Here is a 17540-nt window from a genome sequence, read left to right on the forward strand (position 1 = left end):
AGGAAATCCCAGTCGTCCAGGCATTCTGGAAGTCATCATGGAGTGGCCAGAGGGCAAAGATTTCGGAATGTCAGCAGAGGAGGAGGCGATGCGTGCTGAAGAGCCCCCACCATATAACAAACTGTCAGAAAGTGAAAAACAGTATGCCTTGTTTACTGATGGGTCCTGCCGTATTGTGGGAAAGCATCGGAGATGGAAGGCAGCCGTATGGAGTCCTCGGCGACAGGTTGCAGGAACTGCTGAAGGAGAGGGCGAATCGAGTCAGTTTGCCGAGGTGAAAGCCACCAGCTGGCCCTGAGCATCGCTGAACGAGAAAAGTGGCCAGTACTTTATCTCTGTACTGACTCATGGAGGGTTTGGGGTGGTTTTGTGTGTTTTGGGGTTTGTTTTGGGCTGTTTTGGGTCCACTTTGGTGCTGTTTTGGGCGTCTAACCCTGTATCCCATAGGAGAAGCAGGGCAAGGTGGATTTGGGGTGTTTTGCGGTGTTTTGAGGTCATTTTGGGGTGGTTTGGTGGATGTTTTGGGGTGTTTTGTGGTGTTTTTTTTCGTTGTTTTGGGACTGTTTTGGCTCTCTGACCCTGCATCCCATAACAGAAGCAGGACAATGTGTTTTTGGGGTGTTTTGCGGTATTTTAGGGTGGTTTTGAACTCTTTTGTGGTGTTTTGGGGTGTTTTAGAGCTCTGAGCCTGCATCCTGTAGAAGAAGGTGGGTTTGGGTTGTTTTTGGTATGGTTTTGGGGTTCTTTTGGGGTGTTTTGGGGTGTTTAGTGTGTTTTGTGGCTGTTTTGTGGCTGGTTTTGGGCTCTGACCCTCTATCCCATAGGAGTAGCAGGACAAGGTAGTTTTGGTGTGTTTTAGGGTGTTTTTCATGTGGATTTGGCATTGTTTGGGTTTTATTTTGAGCTATTTTGGGCTGTTTTGGGGCAGTTTTGTGGCTCTGACCCTGTATCACATAGGAGAAGCAGGACAAGGTGGTTTTGGGGTGTTTTAGGGTGTTTTTGCAGTGTTTTGGGGTTGTTTTGGAGGGGTTTGGGGTCTTTTTTGTGGCTCTGGCCCTGTATCCCATGGGAGAAAAAGGACAAGGTGGTTTTGGGGTGTTTTGGGGTGGTTTTGTGGTGCTTTTTGGTGTGTTTTTTGGGTGTTTGGCGGCTGTTTTGGGGCTCTGAGCCTGTATCTCATAGGAGCAGCAGGAGAAGTTAGGTTTGGGGAGGTTTAGGTTGGTTTTGGGATGGTTTTTGGGTGATTTTGGGCTGTTTTGCCAATGTTTTGGGGCTCTGACCCTGTATGCCATAGGAGAAGCAGAAGAAGGTGATTTTGGGGTGGTTTGAGGTTGGTTTTGAGCAGTTTTGGGGTGTTTTGGGGCTGCTTTGGGGCTCTGACCGTGTATCACATAGGAGAAGCAGGACAAGGTTGTTTTCCTGAGGTTTAGGATGTTTTGAGCAGTTTTGGGTTGTTTTGGGGTGGTTTTGAGCTATTTTGGGCTATTTTGGGGCAATTTTGTGGCTCTGACCCTGTATCACATGTAAGCAGGACAAGGTAGTTTGGGGGGGTTTTATGGCATGTTTTGGGGTGTTTGGGTGTGTTTTTGGTCTGTTTTGAGATGTTTTGGGGCTCTTAGCCTGTATCCCATAGGAGAAGCAGGACAAGGTGGTTTTGGGATGGTTTTGGGGTGTTTTTTTTGAGGATGCATTCATGCTGTTTTGGTATGTTCTGGGGCTCTGACCCTGTATCCCATAGGAGAACCAGGACAAGGTGGTTTTGGGGTAGTTTTGGGGTGTTTTGGGGGAGGGGGTGGGTTGTTGGGTTGTTTTGGGGCTCTTTTGGGGTGTATAGAGGCTCTGACCCTGTATCTCATAGGAGAAGCAGGGCAAGTTGGGTTTGGGGTGTTTTTGGGGGTGTTTTGGGCCTGTTTTTGGTCTCTTTTGTGGCTCTGACCCTGTATCTTGTAAGAGAAGCAGGACAAGGTGTTTTCAGTGTGGTTTTGGTGTGGTTTTGGTCTCTTTTGGGGCTGCTTTGGGGCTCTGACCCTGTATCTCGTAGGAGAAGCAGGACAAGGTGGTTCTGCAGGCGGACGTGGCCAACCTGCGCCACAAGAACCGGCACCTGCAGCAGGAATCGCACTCGGCCTCGCACCAGCTCTGACGCTTCACCCGCATCTTCTCTGGTACCGTGAACAAGGAGGAGCTGTCCCCCGCCCCCTGTGTCCGTTCCTGCTCCTCCCCCCCCGCCCCGGACAATGGCATTCCATAGGGAACAGCGTGATTCCATAGGGAACGCCGCCATTCCATAGGGATTCCTGGGATTCCTTAGGGAGTTGCTACGGTTCCATAAGGGACACTGAGGATCTCACATCTTCTCCAGCGCCATGCACAAGGAGGAGCTGTGACCCCCATTGGAATGTTGGGATTCCATAGGGAGAGACATAGGGATTCCACAGGGAGACGCTGCGGTTCCACAAGGGACGCTGAGGAACTTGCGTATTTTCCGGCACCATGGATAAGCAGGATCTGTGACCACCATTGGGATGCTGGCATTCCTTAGGGAACACTGGGATTCCATAGGGAGACACCACGGTTTCATGAGGGACACTAAAGATCTTGCGTCTTCTCTGGCACCATGGACAAAGAGGAGCTGTGACCTTCATTGGAATGCTGGAATTACACAGGGAACACCGTGATTCCATAGGGAATGCTGGGATTCCATATGGGGATGCTGCAGTTCCATAAGAGACATTAAGGATCTTGGATCTTCTCCGGTACTGTGGACGAAGAGGAGCTGTGACACAACCCCACCCCCCACCCCCACCCCCCCAGTAGGACACTGGGGACCCCCCCTTTGACACTGGGATTTCATAGGGAGCGCTGTGATTCTGTAGGGAGACACTGGGATTCCATAAGGGACACTCAGCATCCCCAGTGCCTGGAGCGGATGGAGCCACAGGAGATGCCTCATGGGACTCATATAGGGGATGCTGTGTCCTCCTATGGGCCACAATATGGGGCTGAGGGGGTCTATATGGGACCAAGGGTATCCATGTGTGGTTCGGAGCATCCTTACGGAGTTAGGAGCATCCATATAGGACATGGGGCTTCCATACGGGACCGCCAGCATCCAGCTAGGGCTGAGGGCCTCTATATGGGGCTGAGGGGCTCTATATGGGCCTACGAGCAGCATCCATATACAACAAGGGACCAGCAGCATCCATATCGGACCAAGGGCCTCCATATGGGACTATGAGCTTCCACATGCGATATGGGGCCTCCAGACAGGACCACGTGCATCTACATTGGGCCATGAGCTTCCATATGGGGCCATTGGCTTCCATATATGACCAGGGGCCTCTGTATGGGACCAAATGCAACTCTATGGCACCGTATGTGTGTCCATATGGCACTGAGGACCTTCCCTATAGGGCATAGGGCATCCATATGGGGCTGAGAGAATCTCTATGGGGCCACAGACCTCCATAGGGGACTGAGAATATCCATCTCTATGGGCCTGGCGGCTTCCCTATGGGACTGAGCATTCCCTATGGAGTTCAGACCTTCCCTATTGGGCTCAAGCCTTTCCTGTGGGGCTGGGCCTTCCCTATGGGGTTCAGGCTTTCCCTATGGGGCTGAGCCTTCTCTATAGGGCTGAGCTTTCAATATGGGGTTCAAGCTTTCTCTATGGCGCTGAGGCTTCCCTATAGGGCTCCCCTGCGCCCTCATACATCCCCTTTCCCCCCCATATCCCCAGGCGGGGGTGGGGGGGAACGGTTCAATACCATTCAAGGCAATAAGGGGGTGCAGGAGCCCCCCCCAGCCCCTCATTTAGGTCCCAAATCCTGAATAATCGTATGTTAATTAATAATTAGGTTCTTCCAGCACTTTCTCCCCCCTCCCTAAATATTTTCTTAGTGGAAACCAGTGGGTTTAACCCCCCCCCCTTCCCCTCCCCCCCCTTTATAAATCACTATATTTGTATAAATGGTGCCTTTCCAACCCCAAATCGTGCCTTTATCTACCCATTTTCTCCACGGCTGGGGGAGGGGCCTCCCTGTGACCCCCGCATTGCCCCGCCCAAATCATCCCCCCCCCAATTGTGTATATTAATTTATACATCCCCATGCTCTTATTTAATGCCCTCCCCTCCCGTTTTGATGTTGATGGGAATAAAACTGCTGCCCACCCCCACCTCCCCATAGTGGTTTGTTCCACAAGGGAGGCGTAGAAAAGCGGGGTCGCGACCATTTTGAGGGGCTGGGGGGGTCCAAGCCATTTTGGGGTGCTGGAATCCCATTTTAGGGGGGTGTCTCCTATTTTGAGGCATTGGGTACCCCATTTTGGGTACTGGGGGGAGTGACCCCTCTGTTTCATGCCCGATGAGCCCGCCCACAGGAGGGGGTGGCAAATCCGGATGGAGCAGGCTCTGATTGGTTGTGCCTGCTTGGGAGGCGTGGCTTTATCCAGTGGGTAGTACCAAGAGGCGGATCAAGAGGGACCGCACCGGGGTACCCGGGTGCGCTCAATGGAAGCGAGGGGGGGATTGCGATGCTGATGCGTGACTTTTAGCGTAAGAATGGACCAAATTCCTTTGGAAGCACCGTTTCCTTCCACAGTGGCACCCCCTTTGCTGATCCATGGAAGCAGGGAAGCCTGGAAGGAATCACTGCATCTTCATTGCGGGATAACAGGGAATCAGGTTTGGTTGCCGTACTGCCTGGATGCTATTGATGGAGATGGAGAGCAGGGAACGGGGCGGTGGAGGAGCTGCCCTTCGGTCTCCGGAGCTCCTTGGTCCGGGTTTGTCTCTGCCATCCTTTTCCCTAAGGAAAACTGCGCCATTCCCAGCAGCAGAGTGCCTGCAGGCAGCGTCCCAGGCTCCGCCGCTCCGGTGCACTCCTGAGGATGAGCACAGTCTGTGCCGCCAGGGAACGAAGGCCGGGATCGCCCTCATGCAGCAGCGGTTCCAGGGCTGTGATCCAAAGAGACCGGGATGAGCTCCCCCATAGCCTCCAGCATCCCCCCAGCCCCTGCTCCCTCCTCACCTCTGCAGATCTCCCCCAGCTTCCTTGGGCTTTTCCCTTTTAGGGGCCGTGCAGCCAGTCCTGGGCACAGGGATCCATTGGGATTCATCAGCATCCATCGGGATCCATCAGCATCCATCAGGGATGCAGCAGTGGGGACCGGGATGGGGACCGCAGGGGCTCACCAATGAACCTGATGGCTGCCTCTTGCAGGGGGACCTGAGCATCCTCCAGGTACTGCAGGCTCTGGTACAGGTATCCCTGAATCCTCTTCCTGCTCCGCTCCACCTGCAGAGGGAATGGGATGCTACGGAACCCCCCATTGGCTGGAGCGCTCCCAGCGCTCCCTTTCCCATCCCAATGTGTGATGGGCAGAGCGGTCCAAGGGGTTCCAGTGGGAATAGGGAGGGATGCATGGCCCATACCAAGCACTCTGCAACCCTCCACATCTGCCTTCTCTCCAATAGGCGCTGGAGCTCTTCCCACCCCAGAAGCGTTGCCGCAGCAAGGAGAGCTTCCCGGGAAGCCTGCACAGGATGGGATGGGAGATGGCACCTTGGGGATGATCCCACCCTCAGGAATGTGGGATACGGGGCTGGCGGTTGCGGGTCCATACCTCGGCCACGCTGTGGCTTTGGTCGCTCATGCGGAAGAAGAGCGGGAGCAGCAGATCCCAGGTTTTGCTCCGCACCCTCCACCTATCGCAGCCAAGCACCAGCTCCAGGAGGAATCGGAACAGGCGGATGGAGAGCTCCCGGAGCTGGCTGCATCCCTGGAGACAAGGAGGAAAAGGAGGGATGTGGGTCAGATCCTGATGGGATGCAAAGCCCTGGAGCCATCCCCATGTGAGCTCCAAATCACTGCATGGGGCCCACGCAGCTCTTACTCCATCAAAGAGTGGCCGGAGGTCCCGCACCAGCCCCACGGCAATGGAGCTGGCCTCTGCCCTTGGTAGGTGACCCATCACGTTCCATAGGATCATCAGGGCCTTTATCCTGAGCTCCTCACTGGCATCCCGGATACTGCCCATGATGTGGGGCAGGAGCCGCTGCAGTTTCCTTGCCTGCAGGAAGAGATTGGGTCTCCCTGTGGGGAAGCCTTGACCTAAGGCTGTGGTCACCAAGGTCATGGCCAAGATGGGTCCGTATGGCCATGCCCTGCCCCATGGTCAAGAGGGCTCCCCGTGACCCGTGGCCAAGAGGGCCCCCCATGGCCATGCCCTCCCCCATGCCCATGTCCTACCCCATAGCCAAGAGGGCTCTCCATGGCCATGCCCTGCCCCATGCCCATGTCCTGACCCATGCCCATGCCCCACTCACCAAGTCAGGATTCTCTGACAGCTTCGAGAGGCATTCCAGCAGCACGGACACTGTCGACAGGCTCTGCGGTTCCTCAGCGCCCTCAGCACCACCAGCACCGGAGGCCATGGTCTAAGGCAAACACAGGCATTGAGACCCCACCGAGCCTGCAGGGCTCATGGGAGGCCAGCAGGGCCCTTTGGGACTCACAACCAAGCTGTGGATGGAAGTGTCCCGGGTGTCCTGGAGCATCCTCAGCAGCTCCCGTAGGGCCTCCGAAGTCTTGGATACGGTCAGGACCATCTCCCACATGCCCACGTCAGTGCTGGAAGGCAGGGCGCTGAGTCAGCATGGTCCATGCATCTCATGGGATGCCCTATAGGGGTTAGCGGTGGTGCTCCCCATGGGGTCGGATGCAGGGACCCGCTCCTCAGGGATGTCAGAGCATCATGGAAAGGGCCTTAAGATCATCCAATTAAAACTCCAATGCCACACGTTGAGATGGAGGGACCCACTCCTTAGGGATGTCACAGCATCCTGGGAAGGGCCTTGAGATCATCCAGTACCAGCCCCAATGCCATGGGTCAGGATGGAGGGACCCGATCCTCAGCATCATGGACAGGACGTTAAGATCATCCAGTTCCAGCCCCAATGCCATGGGGTGGGATGCGGGGACCCGCTCCCCAGCATCATAGAAAGGGCCTTAAGATTGTCTGTTGCTGTGGGTCCTTGGGTCTGGTGGCCATAGGGACCAAGCCCTCAAGGCTGATACCTGTCTCTCAAGGGCACGTTGAGGACCATGCTGATCGTCAATGCCCTCGGGCGCTTGATAGCCATCAGGACGAGGAGCGCGTCCATCCTGCACCCCGTCGCTTCCCTGCTGCTATTCCGCAGGCATTCACGGATGCTCTTCACGACGCTTGGCATCTGGAAGCGGGAGCATGGGCGAGGATGGTGCTGGGACCACGTTCCCCATCCCTCTCTGCTGCTTTGGGTACCTAAGACCCCTCCTAGGTTTGGGATGGAGGAGGAAGCACCAAAGGGGATGGGAACGCAGCCATGGGGCACCCACCTCCGCCAGCCAGAAGTCGAGGTCGCTCATGACCAGCTCCAGGATGTCCTCTGCCACTCTCCTGTCAAAGATGCTCGAGTCCTTCATGGCCTCGATGACCACGCAGACGATGTCTGTCCTCTCCCGTGGATAAAGAGAGCCTGCAAACCTCTATGGGAGGAAGGTTGGGAGCATGGGAGCTGCGTTGTCCCTGCTTGGGGAAGCATCCCACCGTAGGGTCCAGCAATGGGGGGAGCTCCATTACCATGGTGAGGTCTTGGGGGCTGGTTTCTTCATCCCATCTGAGCTCTCCCAGTTTATGCTCTGGCTTTGGCCTTTCTGAAGAGCAAGGGAGACACAGGAGAGTCAATGGGATACAAGGGAGTCAATGGGATACAGGGGAGTCAATGGGATACAGGAGAGTCAATGGGATACGGAAGAGTCAATGGGATACTGGAGAGTCAATGGGATACGGAAGCATCAATGGGATACTGGAGAGTCAATGGGACACAGGAGAGTCAATGGGATACGGGAGAGTCAGTGGGATACTGGAGAATCAATGGGACATAGGAGTCGATGGGATACGGGAGCATCAATGGGATATGGGAGAGTCAATGGGACACAGGAAAGTCAATGGGACATGGGAGAGTCAATGGGACATGGGAGAGTCAATGGGATATGGGAGAGTCAGTGGGACACGGGAGAGTCAATGGGATACAGGAGAGTCAATGGGACACAATAAAGTCAATGGGATACAGGAGCATCGATGGGATACCGGAGAGTCAATGGGACACAAGAGAGTCAGTGTGATACAGGAGAGTCAATTTGACACAGGGGAGCCAAAGGGATACAGGAGAGTCAACAGGAGCAGTTGGGGGCAGCCCATCACGGCTTCCGGTACCTTCCTGCCGCAGGAGGTACTGATGGAGGCCGCAAAGAGCATCCAGGGCCAGGGAGCTTGTCCCGTCCTTGGCAAAGCAGAAGAGGAGGAGGTAGCCCAGGAGCTGGCCCAGGAGCGGGGCCGGGAGCTCCTCTGGGGGGATGGGGCTGAAGGGGCTCCTACAGGTCGGGCGCAGGTTCTGGGGAGGGAGAAAGAACAGGAACAAAAGGTGAAGAACCCAAAGAACAAGGAGGAAAGAAAGGAGAAAGAAAAAGAGGAGGAGAAGGGGAAAGAGGAGGAGCAGGAAGAGAAGTAGGACGAGGAAAAGGAGAAGGTGAAGGAGAAAGAAGAGAAGGAGAAGGAGATGGAGGACAAGAAGGAGGAGGAAGAAGAGAAGGAGAAGGACAAGGACCAGAAGAAGAACCTGAAGGACAACAAAAGAAGAATGAAGAAGAAATGTGAAGAGAGAGAAGAGAAGGAGAAGGCGAAAGAAGAAGAAGGAAGGCGAAAGAAGAAGGAGCAGAAGAGCCTGAAGGAGAAAGAAAGAAGAAAGAAGAAGAAAGGAAAAGAAGAAGGGGAAGAAGAAAGGAGCAGGAGCAGAAGCAGGAGAAGGAGCAGGAGCAGAAGCAGGAGGAGGAGCAGGAGCAGGAGCAGGAGGAGGAGAAGGAGCAGGAGCAGAAGCAGGATGAGGAACAGGAGCAGGAGAAGGAGGAGGAGAAAAAGCAGGAGCAGGGGCAAGAGCAGGGGCAGGAGCAGGATCAGGGGCAGGAGGAGGAGCAGGAGAAAAAGCAGGAGCGGGAGCAGGAGCAGAGGCAGGGGCAAGAGCAAGAGGAAGAGGAAGAGGAGGAGCAGGAGCAGGAGCAGGGGTAGGGGCAAGAGCAAGAGGAAGAGCAGAAGCAGGAGGAGGAGCAGGAGAAGAAGGAGGAGGAGGAGCAGGAACAGGAGCAGGAGCAGGAGCAGGAGCAGGGACAGGGGCAGGGGCGGGAGCAGGGGCAGGGGCGGGAGCCGGAGTAGGAGCGGGAGGAGTAGCAGGAGCAGACCCAGGAGAAGGAGAAGGAGCAGGAGCAGGGGCAGGAGCAGGAAAAGGAGAAGGAGGAGGAGCAGGAAAAGGAGAAGGAGCAGGGGCAGAGGCAGGGGCAGAGGCAGAGGCAGGGGCAGAGGCAGAGGCAGGGGCAGGGGCAGAGGCAGGGGCAGGGGCAGGGGCAGAGGCAGGGGCAGAGACAGAGGCAGGGGCAGGGGCAGAGGCAGAGGCAGGGGCAGGGGCAGAGGCAAGAGGCAGGGGCAGGGGCAGAGGCAGAGGCAGGGGCAGGGGCAGGGGCAGGGGCAGAGGCAGGGGCAGAGGCAGGAAAAGGAGGAGAAGCAGGAGCAGAGGCAGGAGCAGGAGCAGGCAGACGCAGGCAGACGCAGGGTGCTCTGCAGGTCCCCGTCTCCCCATGCAGGAGTCGCTGCCTCCCTCCGCGGTCCTGCCGGGTCCTTACCCTCAGCGTGTGGTGGTGCTCCAGCAGCTGGGTCAGGGCCACGATCCTGCCCAGGGCCCTCTCCCTCACGACGGGGCTGGGGCAGCAGCTGAAGTGCAGCAGGAGCTGGGCAGGGGGGAGAAGCCGCGGGTGAGCCCCGGAGCTGCGGCAGGGGCTGGACCCTCCCTGCTTCCACTGCAGCTCCCGCTGAGCATCACCGCGGGGTGGGCAGGGATGGAGGCAGTGGCACGGGAAGGGGTGCAGGGGGTGAGGGCTTGGTCCCCTCACTGTGGGGGATGCCCCGGCCGCAGGGACCAAGGCACGGCCCCGCTTCTAGGGCTGGGCTGGGCTGGAGCTGGCCGGGAAAATCAGTGCCTCAGCGCTGCCCCTGCCCTGGGGCTGCAGGGGCTTTGGGTACTTTCCAACCCAACCCACTCTGTGCTCCTAGGACTGCAGGGTACGTGTAAACACATGTGAATAGGAATAGAGTCGTGGAGCTAAATAGGTATAGGGTAGGTCTAAATATCATTGAAACATAATTATAGATATATAAACATATATATAAACATAAATATAAGTATTAACATAAATATAAATACGAATATTAACACATATAAATAAATCTAGGGTTAGATACAGATATTGATAAGTAAAAATGAAAATACTAATATAAATATTAAACAATATAAATGTCTACCTATAAACATATATTAATATCACTATTAATATAGTAATACTAATATAGATTTAAATATTAATACTAATATTAGTCAATATTGCTATTATTAATCTTTCAGTATTATAGATATCTATATAGAAATAGATATAAATAGAAATTATATAGATATAGGTATAAATACATCTACTTAGATATAAATAGATATAAATATATCTAAATATATAAGTAGATACAAATATACACATACACATACACACATGTATACACATACATATACATACATACACACACACATATACATACATATATATACTTATATCTATAACAGACAAGTTCGTCCTCCAAAGACCTCTTTATGCACCAGTTCAGGGCAAGGGAACCAGTCCATGGGCCCCAGCAGCCTGGTCCCAGCCCATGATACCAGGAGGCAGCAAAGACCCCATTCCAGGCGGGCTCAGCCTCTTGATGTGGGGTCCCTGCCCTGAGCTCTACAGGCAGCAGCCGCTACCCCCTGCAGCCCCCATGCTCCAGGAGGGCCTTAGGTTACCCAGAGGAGGGGGGCCCCATGGCTCTGGGGGGGCCCCATGGGTGAGGAGCAGCCCCCATGAACCCCACTGCGCACAGGCCAGACCTGCAGGATGCTCTGCAGCTCCTCACCGCCCCTGGGGTCAGGAGAGTTGAGCACCAGACTCCAGAGCATGTTATCCATGGACTCCAGTGCCTGCAGGGACAGAACAGAGCCCTTTGGGTACCAAGAGAGCTTCAACCATGGGCATCCTGCAGCCCCAGCGCTCTAAAGGAAGCTGCTGGCTCCTGGAGCACCTTACCCGGACGTAGTAGTAGGTATCCAGGCCCCAAAACTCCTCTTTCGGAGGCAGGAAGAAGACGCTTTTGCAGCAGGTCTCTAAGAGGCGTCTCCCTTGTTCCGCAAGCCCTGACTCCACTGAGCTGCAAAGGAAGAAGGCTCCAGTTGGATGCTGGTGCTGGGAGCAGTGGGGTCCCCAGGAGGGATGTGCAGTAGGTACCTCAGTTCCGCTATCGCATCCATGGCAAGATGCCGCACCTCCGTGCGCAGCTGGTCCGTGGGCTGCTCTTGGAGCAGTGTCTGTAGAGCACAACGGGGATAAGGGACCTGGAAGTCCACCAATGCTGCCCTCACCGGGTGCTGGAGGCCTTTGCCTCATAGCATCCCCATGGGGGTCCCTTCACCTGAATGGTCTCTGCGAGGTGGTTCTTATGGCAGAAGACATCCAGGCCCTGCTGCAAGCAGCAGAACCTGGCGGTGCTCAGCAGGAAGCAAACGCTCTCAAGGAATCCAACCTTTTCATGCTCAGACTGGAAAACAGTGGGGATGGAGGCACAAACAGGGCATATGAGAGGGGACAGGGGTACCGGAGCGCTAGCGGTGAAGGCAGCACCCAACAGCACCCATCAGCGTCTCAATGGCCTTGCTCACCATGGCTGGGATGTTGACAAATGCCTCAATGCGCTCCACTTCATCCTGCTCCAGTGTGTACACGGGTAACCAGCTGTCATCTAATGGAGGAAGAGGGGAGGTTTGGAGAGCAGAGGAAGATCTGACCCCCGCCAGCATCCAAGGAATGTGGTGCTGGTCATAAAGTTATGGAATCATAGAATGGGTTGGGTTGGAAAGGACCCAGAGATCATCCATTGGGTTTTCCAACCCAACCCATTCTATGCCTCTATGATCCAATATCACCAAGGGTGCGTCCAACCTGTCCGTGGATGGAGCATCCACCCTGTGCCAGCGCCTCACCCCCTCCATAGGGCACAGCTTCCTTCTATCCAAGTGGAACTTCCCCTGTTCCAGTCTGAACCCATCTCCCCTTGTCCTGCTCCCAGACCAACGCTCACCAGTCCTCAATGGCACGACCAGGGATTCCTCACAGGACTCCAGTGAAGAGATGCTCCCCTCAGGAGCCTCATCCCTCTCCCAAGCCTGCCGGGGGGATCTGGGGGCTCCCTCCATTATCCCGCGGGATGCAGGAAAGGGATCAGGGTAGCGAAGGGGAAAGCTTGGAACAAACGCAACAGGGCTTGAGCTCAGAAGCAACCGAACGGCTCCTTCCTCCTGCTCTTTCCTGTCACTGTCTGCTCCCCTGACCAAAGCGCTCAAGTAGGGTGAGACAAATGAGGTCACAAAGGGCCCTGTTTTGACCCGTTGCCATGGTGACCCGGCTGGGTTCTAGACTGAAGCTGTGGGGAAACCTGCTGCAGGGCCATGAACTGGGGCTGTCACCCAAAGCAGCATCCCTGCACCCCAACATGCTGCGTGTGGGGACCCTTCCTTGTGGGGCTCAATAAAGATGGGGTTTGGGGTCACTTAGGGGTACCAGCAGTGTTGGGAGGGATGGAGATGCCTGTGGTTGATTGTGTTTTGGGGTACCATGCAGTTTTGGGGTGGTTTAGGGCTACCACAGGGATTGGAAGTGTTGGAGATGCCTGGGGTTGGTTGGGTTTTGAGGTACCATGTAGTTTTGGAGTGGCTTAGGGCTACTGGGATGGATGGAAATGGCTGGGGCAGGGTGGGTTTCTGGGTACCAGACAGGTTATGGAATGCTTTAAGGGTACCAGGGCTATTCGGGGGAGTGGGAATGTTGGGAGTGATGCAGATGCTTGGGACTGAGGTGAACAAAGACCCTCACGTGAAGACACGGAAGCTGTGGGTCTGGGGGAGTGGCAGAGCTGCAGGGTGGGCATCAGGCCCCGTATGTCTGTGGTGGCCATAGAGGGTGTTGCACAAGCAGAGCTGCTGCAGGTGATGGAAGCCCCTTGAAGGAAGCTGCTGAGAGTCAGGCTGAGAACGTTGGGGCTGGAGAAGAGACCTCCGAGCAGCTTCCAGTGTGTGAAGAGGGGGTTACAAGGATGCTGGAGAGGGACTTTTCTTCAGTTGGTTCTGAAATGTTCATCACCTTGAAGAACCAGCCTCATCTTGCTCTCAACAGAAGAGGTCCCAATCTACAGCTAGCAATGAAGCGTGGTTTTGATTTACAGCTTACGATTCCCCCCTTTGAGCTTCACAGGGTGCACATAGATCCCATAAGCCTCATCTCCTCTTAGTTTCCCATCTGTAATGCTGAAACCCCATTATGAAGAGCGGCACTGAACCGCTGAAACCCTCGTAGGGTCCAAACACAAATCAATCTATTACAAACAGCTTCTTTAATCTTATCCAATTGAATAGTCAAGAGTCCCAGTCCAGTTCCTCACAGCAATCAGTCAACCCATGTGTCGTGGTTTAAACCAATCCACACAGGTCGTCCACTCACCACCCCACCCCCCCCCCGACCCTCCCCTCTCCCGGAGGGATGGGGAGGTGAATCAGGAGAATGTAACTCCCACGGGTTGAGATAAGAACAACCCAGTAACTAAGGTATAACACAAATCCCTGCTGCTACCGCCAATGATAATATTGATAAGAGAAAATAACAAGAGAATACGATACCACCGCCGAACGAGTTCGAGCGCCCCGAAGAGAGAGTGTGCCCTTCCGGGTAACTCCCAGTTACCTCCCTGGGCATGACGTGCTGTGGTATGGAATACCTCTTTGGCTAGTTTGGGTCAGGTGTCCTGTCTCTGCTTCCTCCCGGCCTCCCCTTGTCCCCAGCAGAGCATGAGACTCACAGAGTCCTTGGCCAGAATAAACATTACATAGCAACATTTAAAAACAGTCGGTGTTATCAGCTCTCTGCCCATGCTGGAAGTCAAAACACAGAGCTTGCACCAGTTACTAAGAAGGAGCAAAACGGCTCCTGGTAAACCCAGGGCACCCAGGACTATGGTTTTCCTGCATCTCTAAGGCTTTAGTGTGAGAAGTTTTCCTTGGAAAGTGATCGCAGTCTCTGTGTTTTGAGCAGGAGATGGGGAGTGGAACAGAGGCAGAGCTAGGACTTCATATCCTCCCAAGTTTTTTGTTACAGAGGAAAGAGACTAAATGGTGTAAGAAGACCTGTTCCACCCTCTGAGATTCTTCACAGCAGGTTTTGGAGAGGCCAGCTTCCTGAAGAGGAAAAACTAGGAGCAAAAGTTGTGTTGTGTGTTCCCCTCACTGCACCCCTTCTCTGCTCCCCTTCTCACTCCCAATTTGCCCTTCTGCCCTCTGAGGTCAGTACGAAGCAGTGGGCAGGTGGGTTTGGGAGCCTCAGACCCACAGTGTCCGTGCACTGTGTGGTGTGTAGCCAGACGTGCGTCTCTGTTATCATCCACTCCCATTCCTTCTTCTGCTTTGTTACACTCCCATTCCTTCTTTCTCTTTGTTAATCAAGACTTCCCTTTGGTTGTTTTTTACAATGTGATTTCCAGTTCCTATCCACAAATGTCCCTCCATCTCTACGATAGCTGGAGAATAGTACAGCTGCTGAGACTGCAATTTGGCATGTCCTGGCTACGTTGAGGAGTTTCTCATAAAAATACAGGCCAAAAGAGACATACCGCATCCTACTGGGAAAGCAGGAGTGTTTGTGGCAGTAGGCCAGGAGGCCCCTCTGAACAAGTCCCTCTGGTCCCTGAAAGTGGAGGTGTGGGATGCGCTCGTCGTGCCTTCCCTGCTGCCATTGTCAGGGCTTTCTGACGTCCGGAAAGTAAGCACTGTGAAAGGCTAACCCAGGACTATGGTTTTCCTGCGTCTCTAAGGCTTTAGTGTGAGAAGTTTTCCTGGGAAAGTGGTCGCAGTCTCTGTTTTGAGTCTTGTGCTTGGAGCAAGCATTCACAGCAGTCTCACTGAGGAGTAGTCATGAGCACTGTGAAGAAGCTGTTGAAGAGCGCTGACATTTCAGTCCAAAAGTTTACTCTGTGGATTTGAAGAAATCACAGCTAATGTTAGTGAAACCGGTTTTGGCAGGATGCGTGGTTTGTTACCAGTGCACCGTAGAACGGACCCTGGTGAAAACAGTTTGACCTTGTAAAATGTCAGGCAGTTGAGCTAATCCCAGTTGTCGTGGTTTAAACCCAACCACAAACCTCATCCACTCACTCTCCCCACTTCTTGCCCTCCCCCTGCTTCTGGAAGGAACTTGACTGTGCAGTGAAATTCCTGAAGCTGTCAAGTGTGAGGATCTGGGGTGCAAAGTCCTCAGGCTGTCCCTACTTTCCATCACAGGAGGTTTGTCAGGGTTAGGAGCAGATGCTATTATTATGGTTCTGTTTCCTGGCCAGCTGCTTTAAGGTTTCAGCCGTAAAGAGCTTTTGGTTGATTTTGGTGCCTCCTTCTGACCAGGCAGAAACAGGCAGCTTTCACAGTGTAGCATTTGCCCATAGTGATTTTGCCCGCAGTGCACACGCAGTGTGTTCAGTGCAAGCAGGGGAGCCCCAGAGTTTTTGCGGGGGTGTTTTACAGACCTCACTTCTCAGAGGCAGGGCTACAGATGCCTGTAACAGTGCCTGGGTTGTTTCAGCTTAAAAGCGTTCTGTGAAAACACCTTCTCAAAAGTTAGCAGTCTTTAGCTCACATACTTCTTTAGACCAAATGCGTCTGGTTTTGGAGATGTCTTGGCATGAAAGACCCAGGGTCTGCTTGGGATTTGTTTGGGTTTGTTTTTGTTTGTTTGTTTTGTGTGGGCAGTATCACCAATCACAATGGTAGAATTTAAATATCAATCCATGCTGTCAGGTTTTGAATGGTAGGATGTACAAGCACCCTTAATCATAACATTACTTAGGTCCACTTCCATAGGAACAAGACCATTTTGTTTCACTTCAGCATTCTGGAATGTGCCAGCCCCGTAGTGTTAATAAACCTACAGTGCCCTATAAGACAGGTGAGTGAAATACCGAGATTGCCTTTTAGTCATGGTGCTTAAGAAGTAGACATACGTTTGTTTGTTTTAAAAATTCATATCCTTCAAAATGCACTCGCAAGTGCATTGTGTCCCTTCCCAAATGCTGCAGTAAGCATTACTGAAGGCAATTCCATAAAAGAGGGCAGTTTTGCAGGTGGCCTTTTCTCTTGCTTTTTGATTGCGCTGACTTTCCTTACCCTTCTCTACCCCCGTGTCCCTTCTTTTCTTGCAGCTTTGTGTCTCAAAGTGCCCAGGCAGGTTTGTGACCTACACTGATGTTCAGGCTTCCTACAGATACAAACGCGATCAGTGGAATTACTTGAGGCAGTTCTGCAGACCTGGTTTTAGGGGTCCTCACAAGGTCTGCGTGTATCAGGAGGTGATGGAATACATGTGTTTTCATCAAGCAATGTGTAATACGCATGATTTTCCTGAGCTACAGCAAAGCTTTGAATTATTCTGATTTCACCATATAAGGAGTTGTCCCATACATATGTTTTCAGTGATTTGGTAGGGGATGAAGGTCTTGTATGCACATCAGATCCCCAACTCTTTCAGTGATTACTATTTGCTTAAAGAGAATCTGCAGCTACCCATGTGGTTGCGGTATTGTGGCAAGTATCCTTTAGTACTTAAGTGCTCCACAGCAGTCGAGTAGTGTCTCAAACCAGTTCTTAAGGCTCCTGTGTTATGTAGAGCTCCTCAGTAATTTAGCTAGGAAAAGAAGTCTGTCTTTCGTGGAACTGATTTTGGACTCAAATGTACTGTGTTATTTCTCCCATCTCTAAACCACCCTGCAATTCAGCTATGTTAGTTGTGTTAAATTCTTACTCTCTAAGAGAAAAGTAAGGGCGAGGCAAGGAGCAATCGCCCAGTCATTACTGCCTTATCTGCCAATGCAAAGTGAAGAGGTCTTTCTTTTTTGTCACTAGAAAAGTTAAGAATAGTCTTTTCCCAAATCACACTGAGAGGCTGGATTCTCACATCATGACTGTGTCTTGCAGGTCCACCAGTCAAGTTTGGGGAGGAGGCTACAGAGTCCAGTTTGGGGCATTTTCTCAGAGTGTGTGGGAAACAAAACCCACGTAGTTAATTCTGCTACGTATTCAGCGTTCCCGGTTTTCCTCTTTTTAGTCTGTTGGTCAAGCCCTACGTGATGACAATTGTCCTTCGATGATCATTCCAAGCAGGCCTTGTGAGTGGTTCTATTTCTTACACACACCTTAGCAGATTGTAAGCATTCCCGTGAAATCACAACCCCAGTCTGAAAAGTGTTCTGTGGCAAGATCGCAAGGTGCTGGCTCTTACCTGGCAGTGGCATCCATTCAGTTTTAAACAGTTTGAAAGTATAAAGATTTATCATAATTT

General features: G+C 53.1%; 1 protein-coding gene across 2 annotated transcripts; it reads right to left on the reverse strand.

Moving 5' to 3' along the window:
- Window positions 1-4230: 4230 nt before the first annotated feature.
- Window positions 4231-13860, reverse strand: LOC136006237 (uncharacterized). 2 transcript variants are annotated; one of them, XM_065664288.1, is made up of 20 exons: window positions 13841-13860; window positions 13308-13359; window positions 11831-11910; window positions 11584-11709; window positions 11400-11479; window positions 11202-11322; window positions 11006-11095; window positions 9717-9821; window positions 8260-8437; window positions 7624-7697; window positions 7380-7529; window positions 7080-7234; window positions 6518-6632; window positions 6329-6439; window positions 5896-6072; window positions 5626-5781; window positions 5435-5536; window positions 5195-5297; window positions 5031-5090; window positions 4231-4957 (listed from the first exon to the last, which is right to left on the reverse strand). In XM_065664288.1, exons 2-20 carry the CDS (start codon window positions 13324-13326, stop codon window positions 4809-4811), a joined length of 2151 nt encoding a protein of 716 aa, XP_065520360.1. In that variant the 5' UTR covers window positions 13327-13359; window positions 13841-13860; the 3' UTR covers window positions 4231-4808. The 2 variants fall into 2 exon arrangements, with proteins under 2 accessions (XP_065520360.1, XP_065520359.1); XM_065664287.1 differs by lacking the exon at window positions 13841-13860 and having other exon boundaries at window positions 13308-13438.
- Between the last annotated feature and the right edge of the window lie 3680 nt (window positions 13861-17540).

The sequence above is a fragment of the Lathamus discolor genome, unplaced genomic scaffold (genome assembly GCF_037157495.1).
Source record: "Lathamus discolor isolate bLatDis1 unplaced genomic scaffold, bLatDis1.hap1 Scaffold_104, whole genome shotgun sequence".
Taxonomy (NCBI): Eukaryota; Metazoa; Chordata; class Aves; order Psittaciformes; family Psittacidae; genus Lathamus; species Lathamus discolor.

Coding starts and splice junctions, on each gene's coding strand:
- LOC136006237 (XM_065664288.1), bottom strand. Junction 6,633..7,079: donor AACGTGCCCTTGAGAGACAG/GTATCAGCCTTG, acceptor CCTGCCTTCCAG/CACTGACGTGGGCATGTGGG. Junction 5,537..5,625: donor AAAGCCACAGCGTGGCCGAG/GTATGGACCCGC, acceptor CATCCTGTGCAG/GCTTCCCGGGAAGCTCTCCT.